General features: G+C 44.2%; 1 protein-coding gene across 1 annotated transcript in view; it reads left to right on the top strand.

The window, feature by feature from the left end:
- Positions 1-20,364, top strand: part of ANAPC7 (anaphase promoting complex subunit 7) — a 154,864-nt gene that overhangs the window by 125,991 nt on the left and 8,509 nt on the right. The window contains exons 9-10 of the mRNA XM_086943014.1: positions 8,509-8,733; positions 14,364-14,514. Of these exons, the coding sequence (XP_086799140.1) occupies positions 8,509-8,733; positions 14,364-14,514 (376 nt within the window). The remainder of the gene's footprint in view (positions 1-8,508; positions 8,734-14,363; positions 14,515-20,364) is intronic.

Genomic DNA, 20,364 nt, shown 5'->3' with positions numbered 1-20,364 from the left:
TGGCTAGCTAACCCAGCAAATCAGGCTCAACAATTCATGAACTAAGAGAAGAAGAAGCACCCCCTATTTGCACTCAACTTGGCATAAACAGCGTGTTCCAAGTTTGCTGTACAAACTTGTATCAGAGTAAGACAGCCTGCACAGGGGTTCGACATTGACAAATTTTGAAACCCATTAGAGCGCCCGACTGTTCAGGCGGAAGAGGCAGTAACGCTAGGAGGGGACATTGAGCTTGCAGAGGTCAGGGCAGCAGTGAAGGCAATAGCCAAAAATAAGACCCCTGGCACAGATAGCTTGCCGGTAGAGTTTTATTCGACATGCATGGAAGAATTGGGCTCTAAATTGGTGAGTCTCTACAAAGAAGCACGAGACGTGGGCAGCCTCTGCTCAACAATGCCAGAGTCCTTAGTGGTACCGCTTCTGAAGCCAGGCAATTCCCCCGTGGATAAAACAGATTATAGGCCACTGTCTATGCTCAACCTTGATTACAAGGTCCTTACGCTGACTGAGGTGTTAGATAGAGAGGTTCATTATACACCACAACACTGTCTCCTCTACTGGTTCCCGCATACCCCCAAAACAAGTCACTAGTGGTTTCCAGAACTTGCCACTTCTCCTGGCCAAGGGAGAAATAGCTTGGAATTGGAAGGGACAGAGAGGGCCTAGTCTGGAAAGCTGGAAAACGGAGGTGCTACGCTTGTCGGACTATGAAGGAGCGGTCAGGACTAGGAATGCCAAGCGTGGGAGGGTTTCACTGGAGGCGGTAAGAGCTTGGACGGCACTAGTGGAGGATTTGAAAAACCGAACGGGCCCTCAAAAAGACCCTGAGGTCAATGGTTGATTAAGCATAATGCAAGGGGCGATTAAAATGAGGATCGAGTAAATGCGCCAAGGAGGCATAGCCCTTCTGTTGCGGCAGTTGCTATATTTAGCAATTCACTTTGAGCTAAGGGATGGAATGTGTGAAGATGAACTGTTGGTTTCAGATAATAAGGAGGTGAGTGGAACCAAACCTTAGTTACCTAATGATGGGCCCGACCACCGCACGCCGGAGGGGGGGGGGGGGGGGGGGGTTGGAGGTGTGAGTGAGTGAATGGGGAAGGGGTTGTTGTTGATTATAGTAGGTAGCATGCCAGTTGTTGACTGAAGCTAGAGTCTGAATCTAGATACATTAATGGCTTCGGGCTGTATTACTTGACATGGGGCTTTCTGTATAAGATGAGTCCGACTATTTGATTTTGCAGCAATAAGGAAATATAAGCAAGAATTATACCCCAAGTAATGCTGGTATTTGGATTGCAGTAATATTCATCGAAAATATTGTATGGATGTTTGCAAATCATAAAATTTTGTTTAAAAAAACGGGGAAAAGAAGTGGAGGAGGAAAGAAAACAGTACCTTGAGCAAATAGAATACAAAAGAAAAAGAAAAAATGGGAAGAAAAATAGAGGAAGACAAAAAGTGAGACTAAATTAAAGAAGGAAAGAAGTAGACAAAGATGTAGAGAATGAAACTGGTATGACAAAAGAGAGGACAAAGAGAAGCAGAGAGAGCAACTAAGCAAGGGGGAGAAAAAAAATCAATGGATAAAGGAGAAGACTGGAGGAAAAAAAGAATGAAAGAATAAGAATATTTGCAAGACTGAAGTATGGAAACCGTAATAAAGAATTAGACAAAGTAGAGGGAATAGAAACAAAGAAAATGACAGAAGAAGAAAGAGAACATTAAGGAAAACTGAGACAAAAAGAGGAAGAAAGGAGAATAAGAAAGTAGAGAAAAATTGCAAGGGAAAGTTAAGAGACCGGAAGAAGAAAGACAACTTTAATTGAGAAAGAAGGTAAAGCAAGGAATAAAGAAAGGAATTAAAGAAAGGAAGAATATTCAGAAGAGAGTGAACTAGATTGCCCCACATTGTCAGGCTCCAAGGCCTCACAGAAACCAGCACATCGTTTTAGAGTGCTTGCTTTGCAGGTGTGCAGCTGCAAAGTTTCAAATCAGATGACAGATCGTCATGTGTGAGCTAATGGTAGCTTGGCTGCATTACAAACTAAGCACAGTTGAAGGATGATGCCTGAAGAAACCTTTTCAATTACTTTTAAACTTTCTCTGATTATTAAAGAGTGGTACTGTGTACTATAGTTACTGTTCTTTCAAAGTTCTCTGTGTTCCTCGTAATTGTGTCTGAATTTAGAATTTTTCTTCTTTCCTTTTTAGGTCTCGCACCTGGCGACGTAGCGCAAAGCGCTGTCGCCAGCGAGACCTATTGTCGCTGACTTGACTCTCAAGGGAGACATGAGATGGGCACACGCAGGCCGGACTGCCAATGTGAGCGCGCCGCGCACATCTCCTGTCCCCCTTGGGAGGCAAGTCAGCATGCATTTTCACTTTTCCGGGCCCGCTCAGTAAGTAAACATTGCCACTGTGCCTTAATCGGTACAAATGAAGATTTCTCCAAACTCACCCAATGTGGCGGCTGGTTGCGGCGCGGTACTGGAGCACTCCAGCTCCTCCAAATTTCTGGCAGCACGATGCGGGGCGTCCTCCTTAGGCATGGGAGCCCCGCACTGCTATCTGCCGCTCTCCCAGGACTTCAGCTCCCACACTTCACTTCCTCTTTGGCGCCGGGGCTCCCTCTTCATTACGGGAGCCCCGGAAAGGGGACAGGCGCTTCCTACACCCGCCGCACGTGTGAGCCGCAGGGCACGCGAAAGTAATGTACCGCGCGGACAGCCCTCGCCTTCCCAGGTCTCCTCCCTGCACGGATGTGGAGCTGCGCCTGCTTTCTGTTTTGCCGTTCCCTGCCTCCCGAGCCTGATACGGCTGTGAGCTGCTTCTTCCTTCCCTGCCAACCTGAGCCCCTCAAGTTCGTCTGTTGCATCCCTTCCTCGTCCAACTCATGTTTTAAATTATTGCCAGTCTGGTCCTCAATAAGTCCCTGCTGTCCTCTTGTGCAGTAGTCAGGTGGTTGCTACTTCCCCCTGCCCTGGCACTGGAGTTGTCTCCTGCGTGCTGGATCCTTCTCTTGATGACGTCTTGAACCGTTCTGCCAGCCCCCCCCGATGTCGCGCTATGAGCGTCTTCAAAACAACAGTTGCTATCCCCCCACCTCCGTTGGTTTGCCCACCGCTGGCTTTCCGCTGCTGCCGGACTCCCAGAGAGAACGAGGGCTCCACGAATCGGCTGCTGAGGAGGCTCCCGCGGGAGAGGTGCCGGGGCTTTTTCCCGACTCTACGGGATGTGTAAGTGACATGGGAGGTCTGTGGAGCGTTGTACAGAACTGATGGAGAAGTGGAGATAACAAGAGGTGTACTGTTAGGTTTTTTTGTTGGGTATATACATTATATACATTATACAGTACAATAACCACGTAGAATGGATGGTAAAAACAGCAAGGCATACATTTCCAGTTTCTCAAACCCTTGGTACATTAGACATTCCGGAACCTATGTCTCTAACCTCCCTCATACTATAAAGCTTTCTTCATCTGACGTCCGGCCCCCTACCTTCCCTCCCACCGTCCCTCAGTTCACAAGCCCCCATATGCCACCCATTGGTGCCACACTTTCTCACATTTATTAGGGCTACTGTTAGATTTTTGATTTGAAGAATAAAATTTGAATGTTGCAGAGATGTGCATTGGGTACTTCTCAAGACTCATAGGTTCTTGGAACGAAGATCTCTAATTTTATTTGGAGTTTCATTGATGTCTCATGAAGCATTTTTCAGCATGCTTTATAGACTTATGGTAACCGCTCCCTTTTTTTTTTTTTTTTTTAAATTCTTTATTGTCAGGAGTTTGGAAGAGATATTCATATCGACATTTTGTAGTTGCAGTGACATATCAGTATATGCCCCCAGTGGGGAAAGGATTAAACACAGTTTGCATCAACAACTATCAGTTCCGAATACAGCCTAGTAGTTGAACAGTGAATAGACCAATCGTATGTATTACAGGGCCCACTTTCACCCCTTCCCCTTAACGAACATCCCGTTCATACGATTTCGATTCAATAGTCTGACTTCACCCATATGTGGTGTTAGTGAAAACATATAAGAAAAAAAGAAAACAGGCCTAAAAACCCAACAACGGTCATCATTATACAATTAAGTTTGTACGTTCACATACAATATCCTACAGGCTCATACAGTCAGCAATTCGTCTTCAGTGGCGGTGCATGTCCTCCGCCCCCCGGCCCTCCCCTTTAATATGCTGGCATACCCTTTGCCACTAGTCTTCGTCCTCCTCTGATTCCGAGTCTTCACCCTCTGGCAGTGCCTCACACGGGTCCCCCCTATATTTGTTCCAAGGCATCCACACCCGATTCCACTTGCGGGGGCAGGCTCTTAGTACATATACTGCTCTCTCCTTCACCATGAGAAGGTCCATGTTCCTTATCCACCCCGCCACCGTCGGTAACTCCGGGGCGCCCCATCTCTGTGCAATGTCCCGTTTGGCCACTGTCACTGCTAGTGTGACCCACAGTTGTCCATACCTGTTTAAGTCTGTAGGGTCCCAAATGTTCAACAGGCACTTACGAGGTTCCGGCAGGACAGATATATTGATGGCCTGAGAGACTGTGCGCATAATCTGCCGCCATAGTTCCCTGATGTGTGGACATTCCCACAATGTGTGGAGGAGAGTCCCCTCCTCCCCGCTTCCCCTGAGGCAGTATGGGTGTGGTGCTCTCTGTATTTTGTGGAGTAGTGTGCGAGTGTAGTAGGTGCGATGTAACACCTTGAGCTGCACTAGGCGGAATCTAGCCGATATGCCAACTTCCCGCGGCGAGGCCAGTGCCTCGTTCCACTCCGTTTCGTCCATGTCGCCCAATTCTTCCACCCATTTCTCTTTAAGTTTGTGTGTGGGATCTGGCATGTTGTTAATCAATTTTTTGTACGTGAGTGAGGTCGCTTTTTGCTCCATGAAGTCGGTGAGTAGCCTATCCTCTAGTGGCGATGATTCTGGGAGTGTGGTGTCTGATGGGATCGCTTGCATTAGAGCATGCCTGATTTGTACATATCGATACGTTTCAGTGGACCCCAGGCCGTATTGTTGCTGGAGTTGCGGGAAGGGAATAACCGTGCCTTTGTCCCAGAGGTCCCCCACCACCGAGATCCCTATGTCGTCCCATCTCGCAAACCCCTTATAAGTCCGCAGGTTACCCAGTGTTTTGGTGTCCCATAGCGGAGTTAGCCTGGTGATTTTACCCTTCCACCCTAGGCGTGATTGTGCCGTATGCCAGATTGTCGCTGTGTGGAACATTGGGCCAAGCAGGGCTTTCACTTGCGGGTAATTGTACAGCACCGAGAGCATGCCCTCAGTCCCCAGTTGTGACCAATCCGCCTTATATGCGGGGTCCTCCCGTGAGACGTGGATCCAATGATTAATAACCTTAAGCTGTGACGCCCAGTAATATAGTTGGAGATTGGGTAGTGCAATCCCTCCCTCGTACCAGCTCTTTACCAGTTTTGCCTGCGCTATCCGCGCCGGACCATTACTCCACAACAAGCTGGAGACTAAAGCCGCTACCCGTCGAAAGTACTGTGGGTTAACCACATAAGGGGAGTTTTCAAGCACATACAGAAATCTCGGGAGAGCCATCATTTTATAGAGCGCCGCGCGCCCTAGGAGGGTCAGTGGCAGTGCAGCCCAGTATTTGACATCAGCACGCAATCTTTGCAGAGGTGGTTGCAAGTTTTCGGCATAGAACTGTTTAGAGTCATTCGTTACAAAAATACCCAAGTACTTAAAGGAGGAGGTGGTTATTGTGAGGGGACAGTCAGCTGGCAGCACCGGAGCCGGGCCCTGAAGGACATAGAGCACAGATTTGGACCAGTTTAGGGTATATCCCGAAGCTTTGCCATGTTCATCGCAGATTGCCAACAGGGCGGGGACCCCTTCATTTTGTCCGGCCATGTATATTAACATGTCGTCTGCATATAGGGAGACCTTGTCCTCCCACCCGCCACTCCAAGTGATGCCCCGGAATAACGGCGTTGTTCTGAGCAGGATTGCCAGTGGTTCCAGCACTATCGCAAACAACAGGGGCGACAGCGGGCATCCCTGCCTAGTCCCCCTCCCCAGTGGAAAGGTCGATGATATGCGACCATTTGCAACCACCTGCGCCATCGGTTGGGTGTAGAGTAGTCGCACCCATGCCAGATATTGGGGGCCGAAACCCATGCGGGTTAGGACGGCAAATAGGTATTCCCACTCCACCAAATCAAACGCCATTTTAGCATCTAGGGAAAGTATCACAGCCTGCTCCGTAAGTAGATGCGCCCTCGCCAGTACCCCATGGACCCTCCGTAGATTCAGCGCTGTGCTTCTGTGCGGCATAAAGCCTGACTGGTCAGGGTGTATCAGGGTACTCCGATGCTTGGTTGGACGACTGGCCAGGAGTTTTGCCAGGACCTTCGCTTCTGTGTTGAGCAGGGAAATGGGTCGGTACGAGGCGCTGTCTGTTGGTGGCTTGGTTGGTTTGGGGATGGCCACGATGGTGGCCGTGCGTTGGTCGAGTGGAAGCAGTGCCTTTTTCGCGCTGTCTTTATACATGTCTAAGAGGGGCTTGGCCAGCACCGAGTCCATTGTCTTGTACCACTCCACAGGAATTCCGTTTGGGCCTAGTGCCTTGCCTGACTGCAGCGCCTGTATTGCTAACTGGACCTCTCCCTCTGTCAGGTCAGCATCAAGTTCCTGTTGTGCTTCAGGTGTGAGCACGGGGATGGGAATATGACTAAGTGACTCTGTAGCCTCCTGCTCAGTGACTGGCCGTGTCGGTGTGTAGATCCCCTGGAAGTGGCGAGCTAGAGCGTGGAGGTAACCGCTCCCTTTAATCTCGCAATTAAAAGGGTGGGGGGGTGGATGGGAATTGAAGGCAAACATGTATCCACAAGAATATTGCTAGTTTCAGGAGGTATTCCTTCTGGAAAGAGTGGCATATCCCGAAGTTTGGTATATCATCATTATGCTGACTAGAAAGCTGTTTGGGTTCAGATTACATCAGGCTGCCACACATTCGAAGGCACAGTCTTTGTGGATGCACTCTGCATGTTAGTTCTGTGCCATGAACAAGGGGTAGCCTTGCTCATTTGTAATTCTGGGGGGTGCACCATATCAAAAACCAGGACAGCGCTAACTATAACCCAGTATTTATGTAACCTGACTACCAGAATTTGGGTGTCAACACAAAGGTCATTAATCCTCCTCTAACCAAGACTCGCATTCATAGAGCTCAACCGACCTGATCTCTTTCTCTGTGTGGACCCAATACACCTCTCTAGGCTAAAATGAACCTCCTTCTGCACCCTTCCTAACTGCGTCATGAAAGTGATTCTCATCAGCCTCTCTTCAACAAAAACATTAACATCGTGTGGATGACCTGCTCCTGCTCTCTGGGCCTTGTGTTGTTGTAATTAAATCATTCCTACGGATCCCAGAATTCAAGGCAGGAATCTGGACGGTGTAAGTGAGTAGCCCTGGGAATGGGGGTGTGCCTGCGAAGAAGCGTCACCCAAAGGAGAATTAAAATCTCCACAAAGGCACAGCCTGCGCCATAAATGCCACATGTATTCATGGCGCAAAACAGGCGAGTAATAAGACCAAAACGATTTAAAAGATGTCACAAGGAACAGACCGCAGAGGCGTCTAAGACGTTGCATGGAACCAGGGAGCAACTAGGCAAATGAAAGCATTCAAGAAGAGATGTTTTGTGGAGGGCGGTGTCATAGTACTCTGTGATCGGCTGAAAAGGCACATATCGGAGACACTGCACCCAGCATGTTTTCACTTCATTTTTCTCTTCACACCTGTTTTCTAGAAGTGGTGCCTCAGTTCAGAAGCTCTTGGTTGTGTGTTTCGTAAAATGTTTTCCTTGTTCGGTACATAGAATGTTGCTCTTTGCCTCAAGATCCCCAGTAATGAGCTGGTTCATTAACAAGCAGAGTTCATGGTTGAGCCTGAACAACTTCAGAAACAATGTGACTCCCGTTGTGCCTCACCCATGAAGCCAGGTCAGCTCAAGCAGGCAGCAGATCCCTAGGGTGCCTGGTCAGGAGGAAGAGAACCGGCAGATGTAGATAAAGAAAAGCAAGCATTTGCAATGCAAATGGTCTCACATTTGCGAGAGTTTATGCCATTGGCATTGTAAATGACAATGACTTTTACTTCTGTTTAAAAATCCAACACAAAAATAAAAGGCATTGCCATTTACAACGCCAATAGCTCAAACTCTCGCAAATGCGAGACCTATTGCATTGCAAATGCTTGTTTGTTCATGTTTTCTCTTTGTAATCCTGCGATTGTGCCCTCAAATGGGTAACTTTTTTCAATTTTATACGACCCTCTTATTATAACGAAAAATTAAGATAGTAATTTAAAAGGCCCTTTTGCACAATATTATATAAAAAACCTTGTTTCTAATCATTTATTTCCTTGCATTGATTGATGTGGTATTGCAGGACAACTGTATTTTGAATATTGTTTGAATCATTGTCCCTTTTGTTTTTTAGGCCTCATTGAATGTTATCTAGCATCCAACAGTATACGTGAAGCCATGGTAATGGCGAACCATGTTTATAAAACTCTTGGAGCAAATGCACAGACCCTTACCCTTTTAGCAACAGTTTGTCTAGAAGATCCAGTGACGCAGGAGAAAGCGAAAACACTTTTGGATAAAGCCCTAATACAGAGGCCAGATTATGTAAAAGCTGTGGTGAAAAAAGCTGAACTTCTCAGTAAGTTTGATCTTTTCAAAATTGCAAGAATCCCCGTTGCATGAAAAGCATGGCACTTGAAGCAACCATAGCACCACCAAGCATGTTTTATAAACATGTTTGAAAACGGAACAAATTGAGTCAAATCATTGAAAACAAGTAATATATTTCTTCAAGTGTAAATTGCCTCAGCTTCTAATCTCATTGAAATTTAACTTGTAACTTATTGTCTTCATATTGAATTTTGTATCAGCGTGCAACCAGAAGTCAGTGCTTGTACTATACGTTGATACACGCATTCACAGGCATACCAGCATCGGGGAATACCCTGGAAAACAATTTGAATTCAGGGGATTGTGTCAGTGCAAACCACTGTACCTTACCATTTGTCTCAGCCACACCATTAGGTCCCCCTGCTTCAAACATTCACTGGATGCACATCTGGCTCATCAGACTACTAAAATCACCCCCCCCCCCATCATAACCTCTAAGCAGAGCAAAGAACAAATATCCAACAAATCATTACGTATCCTAAGACTTTGATCGAGGTAACTATTCTCAACCCTATAAAAAGCTACGCTAACTGTGACCTCTTGTTTTACACCCTTGGTGGCAGAACCTGACATTTACTCTATACTGTTCTTCCAATTGACAGTTCGTGTCCAGGTTAACAAATTCAACCTTCTTTTTTTTTTTTTTTTTTTTTTTTTTCGAAAACTGCAGCAAACTAAAAGGAATATCAAATGTCTGTTTGTCCCTCAGTGATCCATCATCTCGCACAAAGGCATAGCCTTGAAAATGCCTTCTACCTTCTCGCATTCCATCGCCTCCCAGCGTTATGCTCTTTGCCTCAGCATCTTAGTTTCCTATTCCTTAATCTCATGAATACCTTGATGACACAGATTCAGCTCCCTTCTCTGCATGTACCCTCATTAATGTGTGCTCCTCAGTAAATAAAAATGTTTACGATATTCCCCATCCTCATCATAAATAAAGGGCCATCACTGTGTATTTGCTCAACTATTATTCAGTCTTAGACTTAGCTAATCTCTTTCCTTCTAAATATAGTCTCCTGACTAAAATATGACCACACATAAGGGGAGGATAGGTTGCAGAGCCATCTTGCCTACTACTGTTTCAAGGAATTGCAAGGCACATCCTATGAGTTGTATTGAAGAGCCAGCAAGTTCAACCACCATCCTGGTTTGAGCGATCATGTATCCATTACCCCAGACATGTCTTGCTACCTCTCATTCACTCCTCATCGATCTGGCCTAATCCATTCTACCCTTTTAATTTTGGATCGCCTAAACATGTGAGCAGATATGCCCCATCCAACGCACACATCCAGAACATTGCAGATTCTCTAGGTTTTATTAATTTTTTAACAAACAAACTCGTTGGGACATCAGTTGCCTTGATCTGCAGTTTTTCCTGATACTTGAGCCCCAGCTCTCCAGTTTGAACAGCCATCCTCGACTAACTCTTATGAAATCAAATTCTATGGTTACAGTGAGCTAGTTAGAAGACCTGAAAACTATACACACTTAGCCATCTTTGTTGAGAACCCTGAACAGAATACTACCCGATGTATTCGCCCATATTGCTGTCTGACATGACATGCCAGCCCACATTTACAATCTTCAGTTGCTATCCTGACCTTGACCACCTGCGATTCGAACTAACCAAGACACTGGATACAGTAGCTAGGATCTCCACTATGGAAACAGACCCTTTAGCAGACAAATAAGTAATATGCTGATAGCACCTGCCAACTGAAATGCTGGAACCAAAAGCGAAAAACACATTTTCTGGTTTCTCAGTTGCTTGCTATGTAAGCTGACGTTTGCCACCCAGACCTGTCTTTTCATTTGTTCCACTGACAGACTGGCTGTTTCTTTCACATATCCAAAGAAGTGGGCACTATGCAAACGTTTTGCCAATTTTTTTTCTGGCAAAAAGTCCAAATGTTGGACTGAATTCTGAACAATGTCAATCCCCCCACCCCTCCAGTGTTTGGGCTTAAATCCATCGTATTTTTTCTCACCACGCCATTTCAGTTTGGACATAGCCATATGCAAATCATCTTGACCTTGCTCCCCATGAAAACATTCCAGCCCAACCTGCCAGGATAGGTGATCCCCAGTCCGGAAACAAGCATCCCAGGAGTGGTTTTGGGGTATCACCCGTCGTCAGCTATGCTAGCTTCACTACTGGAGTGGCAGAGTGGGCTAAAAAACGGTGATGGATTAAACCCAGATCTTTTGAATGGATGCGAGTGTTTGATTGATTCAGATGCTCCGTCCATCACCACCCTTTTTTGTACCGCTTTTGGCCGCCATAAGTGTGGTAGGGTATGCTCAGACGTGAGTCCCTTGCTCACTTTGTCACTGGATTCAAGCAAGCCGGGCTGAAGACGGCTGGAATGCCAGAAACCAGTCCTCGGAAGCTTGTTTCCGGTCCAGGGAAGACATGGCTTGGCAGTTCGGGCTGGACTGTTCCCATGAGGCACAGGGTCAGACTGATTTGCATTTAGCCATGTCTGAACTGGGGTGGCAGAGTGGGCTAAAGAACGGTGATGGATTAATCCCAGATCTTTTGACTGGGTGTGAGTGTTTATTGATTCAGATGCTCCGTCCATCACCACCCCCTTTTGTACAGCTTCACTACAGTGGCATAGTAAGCACTGAACCAAAATCTGGGCATACCTGTCCCACTTGGGGCGAGAAATGCAAAAAGAGCAATGATGGACAGAATGGTGAACAATAACAAGCACTTGCCTCCAGTACAGAGATCCAGGCCTAAATCCATTGTTTTTTTTTTTACTCACCACGCAATTCAAGCTTGGCATGGTAAGCAAAAAAGCAGTGGATTTAGACCCAGATCTCTGACTGGGGGGAGGGATTGACATTATTCAGAATTCCGTCCATCAATAGCTCTTTTTGCATGCGCCACCCCAAGTGGGATGGGGATGCCCAGACTTGGATCCCGTGCTCGCCATGCCATTATATTCAAGCTATACTGCCAGATGAGGGGTGATACCCCGAAATCAGTCCTAGGATGCTTGTCTCCGGTCATGGGAGGGCCTGGCAGTTCGGACTGGACTGTTCCCATAGTGAGCAGGGTCAAGACTGTTTGCCCATGGCTAGGTCCAAATTAGGGTGGCGTGGAGAGCAAACAAACTATGGATTTAGGCCCAGATCTCTGACTGGGGATGAGTGTTTGACATTGTTCAACATTCCGTCCTTTAATGGTTCTTGTTGAATTTGTTACCTTGAGTGGGACGTAGTTACCCAGTGGGTCCCGTGCTCCCCATGCCACTGGATTTAGGCTATCCTGGCTGATGAGGGGTGAAAACTCGAAACTGGTCCTAGGATGCCTCGTTCCGGTCCAGGAAGAACCTAGCCTGGCAGTGCGGGCTGGACTGTTCTCATAGGAAGCAGGGTCAAGACTGATTTGCTTATGGGTTGGTCCAAACTGGGTTGGCGTGGTGAACAAAAAAACAATGGATGTAGGCCCAGATTTCTGACTGGGGGGTGAGTGGGTGACATTGTTAAGCATTCTGTCCATCAATTGTTCTTTTTCCATGTTTCTTTGGGCCAGTTATTCCCTAACTGTACTAGTCTGTGGTATTAGACACTACAGCAGGTGCAGGCAGTGTAATGAGGAATGAAAAGACAAATGTACGGGTAGGTTTAAATAAACTAATAAAAGAATAGGGTTATCTGGAGGATTGGGTGGCCTTGTAATGGAACATAAAAGAGAGAGAGTACCACAAAATGGAGCCAGGCTGTGGAATATATAAATAAATATATCCGGTTCACAGCCCGCCTACTTTATTCAATCCTAGTGTGCCGTGCTGCTGTTTGCCCAAAACGTAAAGAAGTAAAACAGAAGAACCACTCTTTAATAATAATTATTTAAAAAATAAAAATGCATTGGCAAGGCCAATAAGCCTGGCATTGGCCTCCTCCTTTTTACTTTATAAATGCATGTATTGTCATGGTTTTTGCAAAATGTTTTTGTGGAGATGCTGGTGGGCCCGCATCAATCTAAAAATTAATACATACATGTGAGGGAAATAAAAAAGAAATTGGCTACAAGTAAAAATATTTTATCTCAAAAAGCTCACATTGCCACAGTAGTCCTTGGCAGTAAAGGTAGCTACTTTATATGTAGTAATGCTTCTTCTGAAAAGTCAGAATGCCAAAACTCACAGTGAAGTCAGCCAATGGCATAAGCTGGTTGATTCATTGCCCCATATTGAAAACTCTTTAAGTAAATATTTTACATAGAATTTTGGTAAAATCCAACGGACTTGCCTCACGCCACACATATGCTGAACGAGTAGACCTTGCCTTTTTAGAGCTTGTGTTGAGCTGTTGCCTTGCCAATGTTCGTCTGAAAACTATTTTTTCAAATATGTAAAAGAAAAAACAGTTCAATATAATGGAGGTAAAGCAGACCCATAGCTGTGTTTTTTTAAATTTTACATTGATTTCAGTGTTTTCAATCTTTATAAAAAGGTATGGATTCGTTTTCAAATACTTTTGACTCGTGGAAATTGAACAAAATGGTAAAACTAAGGAAGTGACAACATTTAAAGGGAAATATTTACCAATGACTTATTTACTTTTCCAAGGATTCTACCATTCGCTTGTCTGCAGTAGCCCAGGAAGAAGAGCTATGTCCCTCCACGAAAAGTGTCCTGTATACCTTCTGCCTCAGAAGCCAGCTGTGTGAGAGCAGCGGATGGCTCTACCCCCGCATCCCCCACTCCCCACCCACCCAGCGGAGCCTTCTTTGTGTGCTAAAGCTTATGCTTTCAAGCAATAGGTCTAATGCAGGAGATAAAGCCACAAATAACCAGTAGAGTCAGCTCTTTAGCCATAACCCAGCCAAAAATATCCTTGTTGCTGTGCTTTTACAGACCAGCTGTGAGAGGTGAGGAGCAACATATATGAGGGCTTATGCAGCGCACAAGAGGGAGCTAGAAAACGCATGGACTCTTGTGGAGTGCTGAATGAAAAAGAATAAAGAGTACACAATGGTTAACAGTGGAAGGATACAAGCCATGCAGTCAAAAGAATCATACAGAGGCTATGCTCCAAGGGAGGAACAAGCACAAGAGGAGGAAGGCAAGCTATCCAATAAGAAGCAAGCAAATAAGTGACCACGCCAACAAATGGAAAGCAGTGGGTACGCTTTAAGGCTACTGTATGCTGAAAAAAGGCCTTTTACACCAAGACATCTTGTGATGCCTGGTCGACTAGACCATATAAATGTACATGGAGGGAGGGCCAGAGACAAAGCCAAAAGGCAGAGTATTCCTAGCTACTGACGCAAAGCGAGTATCGTTGAATGTCTTGTGGTAAAAACTCCAAGACCCAAATTGGGCAAGACAGAAAATTCTGAGGCAGCAATGTGACTTATTCCAAACTAGAGTGTTAATGTGCTTCCTACCTCCTAGGCACGCTTCATGTAACCTACTGCTTTTTGCATTGGATAACCAGCATTACAGGGTTCTTGCTGCACATTCCCATTCCATGTTCGTTTCTGAGACTTTTTTCAGAAATATTTGCTTAAAAGTTTTGCTTACACTGGTCATTCACCTTTTAAATATTGACCTACTCAAGCCCTTGCTTTTACAGGTCGGGAGCAGAAATATGATGAAGGAATTGCATTGCTGCGGAATGCGCTGGGAAATCAAAGTAATTGTGTCCTTCATCGGATTCTAGGGGACTTCCTTGTGGCTGTCAGCGAATATCAGGAAGCCATGGATCAATACAGCATTGCTCTGAGGTGAAAACCATTGATTGTGTGTGTATGTCACTGGCATTGCTATATGAAAAGTTTGTTCCTATGATTAACTCAAGACATCAACATCTGTTTCAGAATCAACTGTGTGAGTATTTCTGTTTTTGTGTCTATACTGTTCATAAAAGGTTTGTCCTTGGACATCACTTAGAATAGATGACTTCAGATCCAGAATATCGTAGCCAGTGGCTTCCCCGACTTACCCCAAATGTGTGAATCTCGATAAGTAATGGTATATGGGCACTAATGTGTCTTAGGTTTTTATACTGAGACTTCAACTGTGTTGCTGATTGCATCAGATCAACTGGGCAGTAGATGTGTGTCTTGATTTTCTTTTCTGGTGACATTATACGAAAAACGTGTTAAAGACAGTAGTAATGCTTTTTATCATTGCGTATTGGTATCACTAGTTTGAAACTAATCTAGCTGTGGTACAGGAGCAAGACTAGGTAATGTTGGATATTAGAGGCTTCACATTTTTCACCTCAAACTCACCTCAATACTGTCTTTTTACACTTCTCCAATAAGCAAAATAATTTATTCTAAACCAGTGAAGTTAAGGCTGACAGAAAGCAAAGTATTTGGGTGTTTGTCTATCTTGAACTGTGTGTGTGTGTTTTTGAAGCGTGGCTGCCAATTCCAGTGTGATGTGTGAAAGACAGTTACATGTATATATATATTTTTTGTGTATATATATATATATATATATATATCTTGATTACTCCACTGCCCCACGGCTTTGTAGTAAAACAGAAATAGAGCACAGAATCTAATTTATTGTTCCCAAAATTCTGTCGCCCATTACGCGTTTCGATCACATGACACGTAAGTCAGTCACCTGACTGGTTTTATACCATTTTTTTCTCATTTTTTTCCACAAACAGTGTGAAAGGGACAGTGCATTTTTGTGAAACGTTCCCATTTGAAAAGTAGTACATGACCTCATTCTGGTTATGCTTTTCAGGTGACACCAACCTAAAGTTAACAGAGAGTCAGAAAACAAGCAACCAATGTACCCAAATACAAATATGCAGGAAATAGTTACTAAACTATGCGAGTTCCCATCAGTCCACCATCGAGACCGCCCTTCATCATCTGGGATCTCTGGTGCATAATTTCTGTCACATTAGCGGTTGAAAAAACCTCTGCTGGTGGATGACTAAACCAGGCACAGGAAAAACCACAACGATATTTACAGATGTGAATCAGAAAAAGCGTGTCTAGATGGGAACTAAAAAATAGCAGTGCGTGAGAAAAAAGTGTGTTTGTGAAAGTGAAAGAAAGATGCTCTAAAATTAGGTAGTGGTCGGGAAAACAATTTAATAAACACCCTCACACTCCTAAATCAATAAAAAAAAAAACAGTGCAATAGTGGTTTAACAAATAGCCACTAAAGATGAAAGGTCGACATGTTTCTGCAGACACCCGGAGTCTAGTGATCTCCTGCTGCTTCCTCGGGACCATTAATGCTACTGCTAGAGAAAATAATAAAAAATAACAAGAACCATATCACCTGAAAGTGTATGTATCAACATCCTCTCATCCTAGAAGTAGGGGAGAAATTATAGTATAAGGGTACAAAGTCATGATTGCATTCGAAAATAACGTGCACTTAGCGTGCCATTATTATGTGCTAGACATAGGCTACTATTGCCCAGCACTCAGACTAACAAACTTAGTCATAAATCACCAATTTAGCAAATTTGTAGATTACGGTTCACTCACCCACTTGATGAGAAGGAACCACTCCACCTCACCTGGCTCGAGCTCAGGTAAATGGATGCACCGCACTAAAAATAAACAACAAATCAGAAGATGTATCCACATCTAAATGTATTCCTAAACTAATCGATCTTAGCATGCTCCACATCAAGCATCACATTCCTACCAGCGCCGTGGAACAGCACCTGGTTAGTAAGCCACAGTTAATGAAGGGTAGTTATGAGTTGATGACAGCGCTATCTAAAGTCATCACTGTTTCCAACAAGTGTAAGCATGCATCCGCACTTAACTACAATGCCAGAATGTAACGCAGGCAATATTGCATGTGAAAAACGGAACATAGCCTATCTCACTCATGCACATACATGCCCGCCGTCTTACCTCTCCGTCGGTGCACCGGTCGTCCCTCTAAGCTCTATCGTAGGGAGGAACTGACTCGGTGCACCGGCGAGGCAGATAAACCTTTCTCGCTTCCGCATTCAAAGCGCGCCAATGTCCGACGCCCCCTGCGCGTGATGACATCATGCGCCTCCTCGCTGCTTCATGCGCTCTTGCTGTTGGGAAATGTAGTTCCCGAATACTCTCTGTCCCGTGACAGAGTATGCCGAGACGCCCCGCCAAATTAGCGTGAATTTGTTCGCTAATTATCTTGTATCTACAGTCAATAACAGGGAACGCGTTTTCATAATGAGTGCGCTGCGTGAACAACAGTTTATACGATTGCAAAATCATATTAATGATAGTTCGGTGAAAATGCGGAATTAAGCATTGACAATGCAAAACTATTTGCATTATGGAGAAGATGTATCCTTCTATCAGGTTCAGAGGAATCCATAATCAAATAGTGAGAAAGCAGCATGATCATCTCACTACTTGGACAATTAGGCAGAAAATTACCCAGAAAATTACCAACAGAAAACCAAACTGATCCTGTGCACCAGAACCTAACAGAATTTCATGGTGCCATCGCTTTATATAACAGCCACTCCTACGTACTATGTGGGTAATGTTGTTACCCCAACAAAGATGTCATCTTCTGTATTCACAAAAGTGCCGGTGTGTCATTCCCAAGGGCTGTGTACTATCAAGGGAATTAAGGTCCATTCCATTCTGTCGCCCATTACGCGTTTCGATCACATGACACGTAAGTCAGTCACCTGACTGGTTTTATACCATTTTTTCTCATTTTTTTCCACAAACAGTGTGAAAGGGACAGTGCATTTTTGTGAAACGTTCCCATTTGAAAAGTAGTACATGACCTCATTCTGGTTATGCTTTTCAGGTGACACCAACCTAAAGTTAACAGAGAGTCAGAAAACAAGCAACCAATGTACCCAAATACAAATATGCAGGAAATAGTTACTAAACTATGCGAGTTCCCATCAGTCCACCATCGAGACCGCCCTTCATCATCTGGGATCTCTGGTGCATAATTTCTGTCACATTAGCGGTTGAAAAAACCTCTGCTGGTGGATGACTAAACCAGGCACAGGAAAAACCACAACGATATTTACAGATGTGAATCAGAAAAAGCGTGTCTAGATGGGAACTAAAAAATAGCAGTGCGTGAGAAAAAAGTGTGTTTGTGAAAGTGAAAGAAAGATGCTCTAAAATTAGGTAGTGGTCGGGAAAACAATTTAATAAACACCCTCACACTCCTAAATCAATAAAAAAAAAAACAGTGCAATAGTGGTTTAACAAATAGCCACTAAAGATGAAAGGTCGACATGTTTCTGCAGACACCCGGAGTCTAGTGATCTCCTGCTGCTTCCTCGGGACCATTAATGCTACTGCTAGAGAAAATAATAAAAAATAACAAGAACCATATCACCTGAAAGTGTATGTATCAACATCCTCTCATCCTAGAAGTAGGGGAGAAATTATAGTATAAGGGTACAAAGTCATGATTGCATTCGAAAATAACGTGCACTTAGCGTGCCATTATTATGTGCTAGACATAGGCTACTATTGCCCAGCACTCAGACTAACAAACTTAGTCATAAATCACCAATTTAGCAAATTTGTAGATTACGGTTCACTCACCCACTTGATGAGAAGGAACCACTCCACCTCACCTGGCTCGAGCTCAGGTAAATGGATGCACCGCACTAAAAATAAACAACAAATCAGAAGATGTATCCACATCTAAATGTATTCCTAAACTAATCGATCTTAGCATGCTCCACATCAAGCATCACATTCCTACCAGCGCCGTGGAACAGCACCTGGTTAGTAAGCCACAGTTAATGAAGGGTAGTTATGAGTTGATGACAGCGCTATCTAAAGTCATCACTGTTTCCAACAAGTGTAAGCATGCATCCGCACTTAACTACAATGCCAGAATGTAACGCAGGCAATATTGCATGTGAAAAACGGAACATAGCCTATCTCACTCATGCACATACATGCCCGCCGTCTTACCTCTCCGTCGGTGCACCGGTCGTCCCTCTAAGCTCTATCGTAGGGAGGAACCGACTCGGTGCACCGGCGAGGCAGATAAACCTTTCTCGCTTCCGCATTCAAAGCGCGCCAATGTCCGACGCCCCCTGCGCGTGATGACATCATGCGCCTCCTCGCTGCTTCATGCGCTCTTGCTGTTGGGAAATGTAGTTCCCGAATACTCTCTGTCCCGTGACAGAGTATGCTGAGACGCCCCGCCAAATTAGCGTGAATTTGTTCGCTAATTATCTTGTATCTACAGTCAATAACAGGGAACGCGTTTTCATAATGAGTGCGCTGCGTGAACAACAGTTTATACGATTGCAAAATCATATTAATGATAGTTCGGTGAAAATGCGGAATTAAGCATTGACAATGCAAAACTATTTGCATTATGGAGAAGATGTATCCTTCTATCAGGTTCAGAGGAATCCATAATCAAATAGGGAGAAAGCAGCATGATCATCTCACTACTTGGACAATTAGGCAGAAAATTACCCAGAAAATTACCAACAGAAAACCAAACTGATCCTGTGCACCAGAACCTAACAGAATTTCATGGTGCCATCGCTTTATATTACAGCCACTCCTACGTACTATGTGGGTAATGTTGTTACCCCAACAAAGATGTCATCTTCTGTATTCACAAAAGTGCCGGTGTGTCATTCCCAAGGGCTGTGTACTATCAAGGGAATTAAGGTCCATTCCATTCTGTCGCCCATTACGCGTTTCGATCACATGACACGTAAGTCAGTCACCTGACTGGTTTTATACCATTTTTTTCTCATTTTTTTCCACAAACAGTGTGAAAGGGACAGTGCATTTTTGTGAAACGTTCCCATTTGAAAAGTAGTACATGACCTCATTCTGGTTATGCTTTTCAGGTTACATGCTATATATACTATATGTGATCACCGGACACTCATCTTTTATCTAAATCATGGTTTAAATACCTCCGTGATTTGTCAGTAATATATATACAAAAAAGAAGCGGCGAACTCTGGTTAGTTCTCAAGTTTAGGTGAAAAGCAGCTCCAGTATGGCTCACTCTCAACACCAGCGACACTCTGAAGTTTCCTCAAATGTTTGCTTTTCTATCTAAGTCTTTACGCGTAGGAAGGGAATTGTTTTGAGATATATATTTTTTTGCCGGGTGAATTAATTAATCTACTTCTGTAATCTCTTCTGGTAAAGTAATTGCTGTAAACTGGAGTAGGTTAAAGTAGTCAAAGTAATCTCAAGTAACTGGTAAAGTAAGTTGACTAATCATCTGTAATCAAATACAGGTTAGGTCATTATTTTCTTTTATATAATGTTGAGTAAGTAGTTCCATTTAGTCAGTTGCACCACATTGTCCATGGGTGCTAATATGGTACACTTATCTTTTTGAATGAAGATTGATGTTGCTGCCCTGTAATTGTTTGATTAGTAAGCTATCTACAGAGAAGTAAAGTGATACATTTTTTGTATTAAATATTTTATAGAATTTTTACATTTACTTTCCATATGCATTGCATTAGTGTGAGACCCTCGTCTTTATAACAGATTCTCAATATTCCCAGACTTATCAAATTTTCTCCCTCCAAGCTATGTCCACTGTTTTTCTGAAAAAGATAGGTCCTTACACAATGCTGCTAAGCGATTATAACTTAACATTGCTCCTCACTTCTCAAC

Source organism: Lissotriton vulgaris, chromosome 11 (genome assembly GCF_964263255.1).
Source record: "Lissotriton vulgaris chromosome 11, aLisVul1.2, whole genome shotgun sequence".
Lineage (NCBI taxonomy): Eukaryota > Metazoa > Chordata > Amphibia > Caudata > Salamandridae > Lissotriton > Lissotriton vulgaris.
The sequence above is the reverse complement of the archived record's forward strand: the minus strand, read 5'-3'. Positions and strand labels throughout refer to the sequence as shown.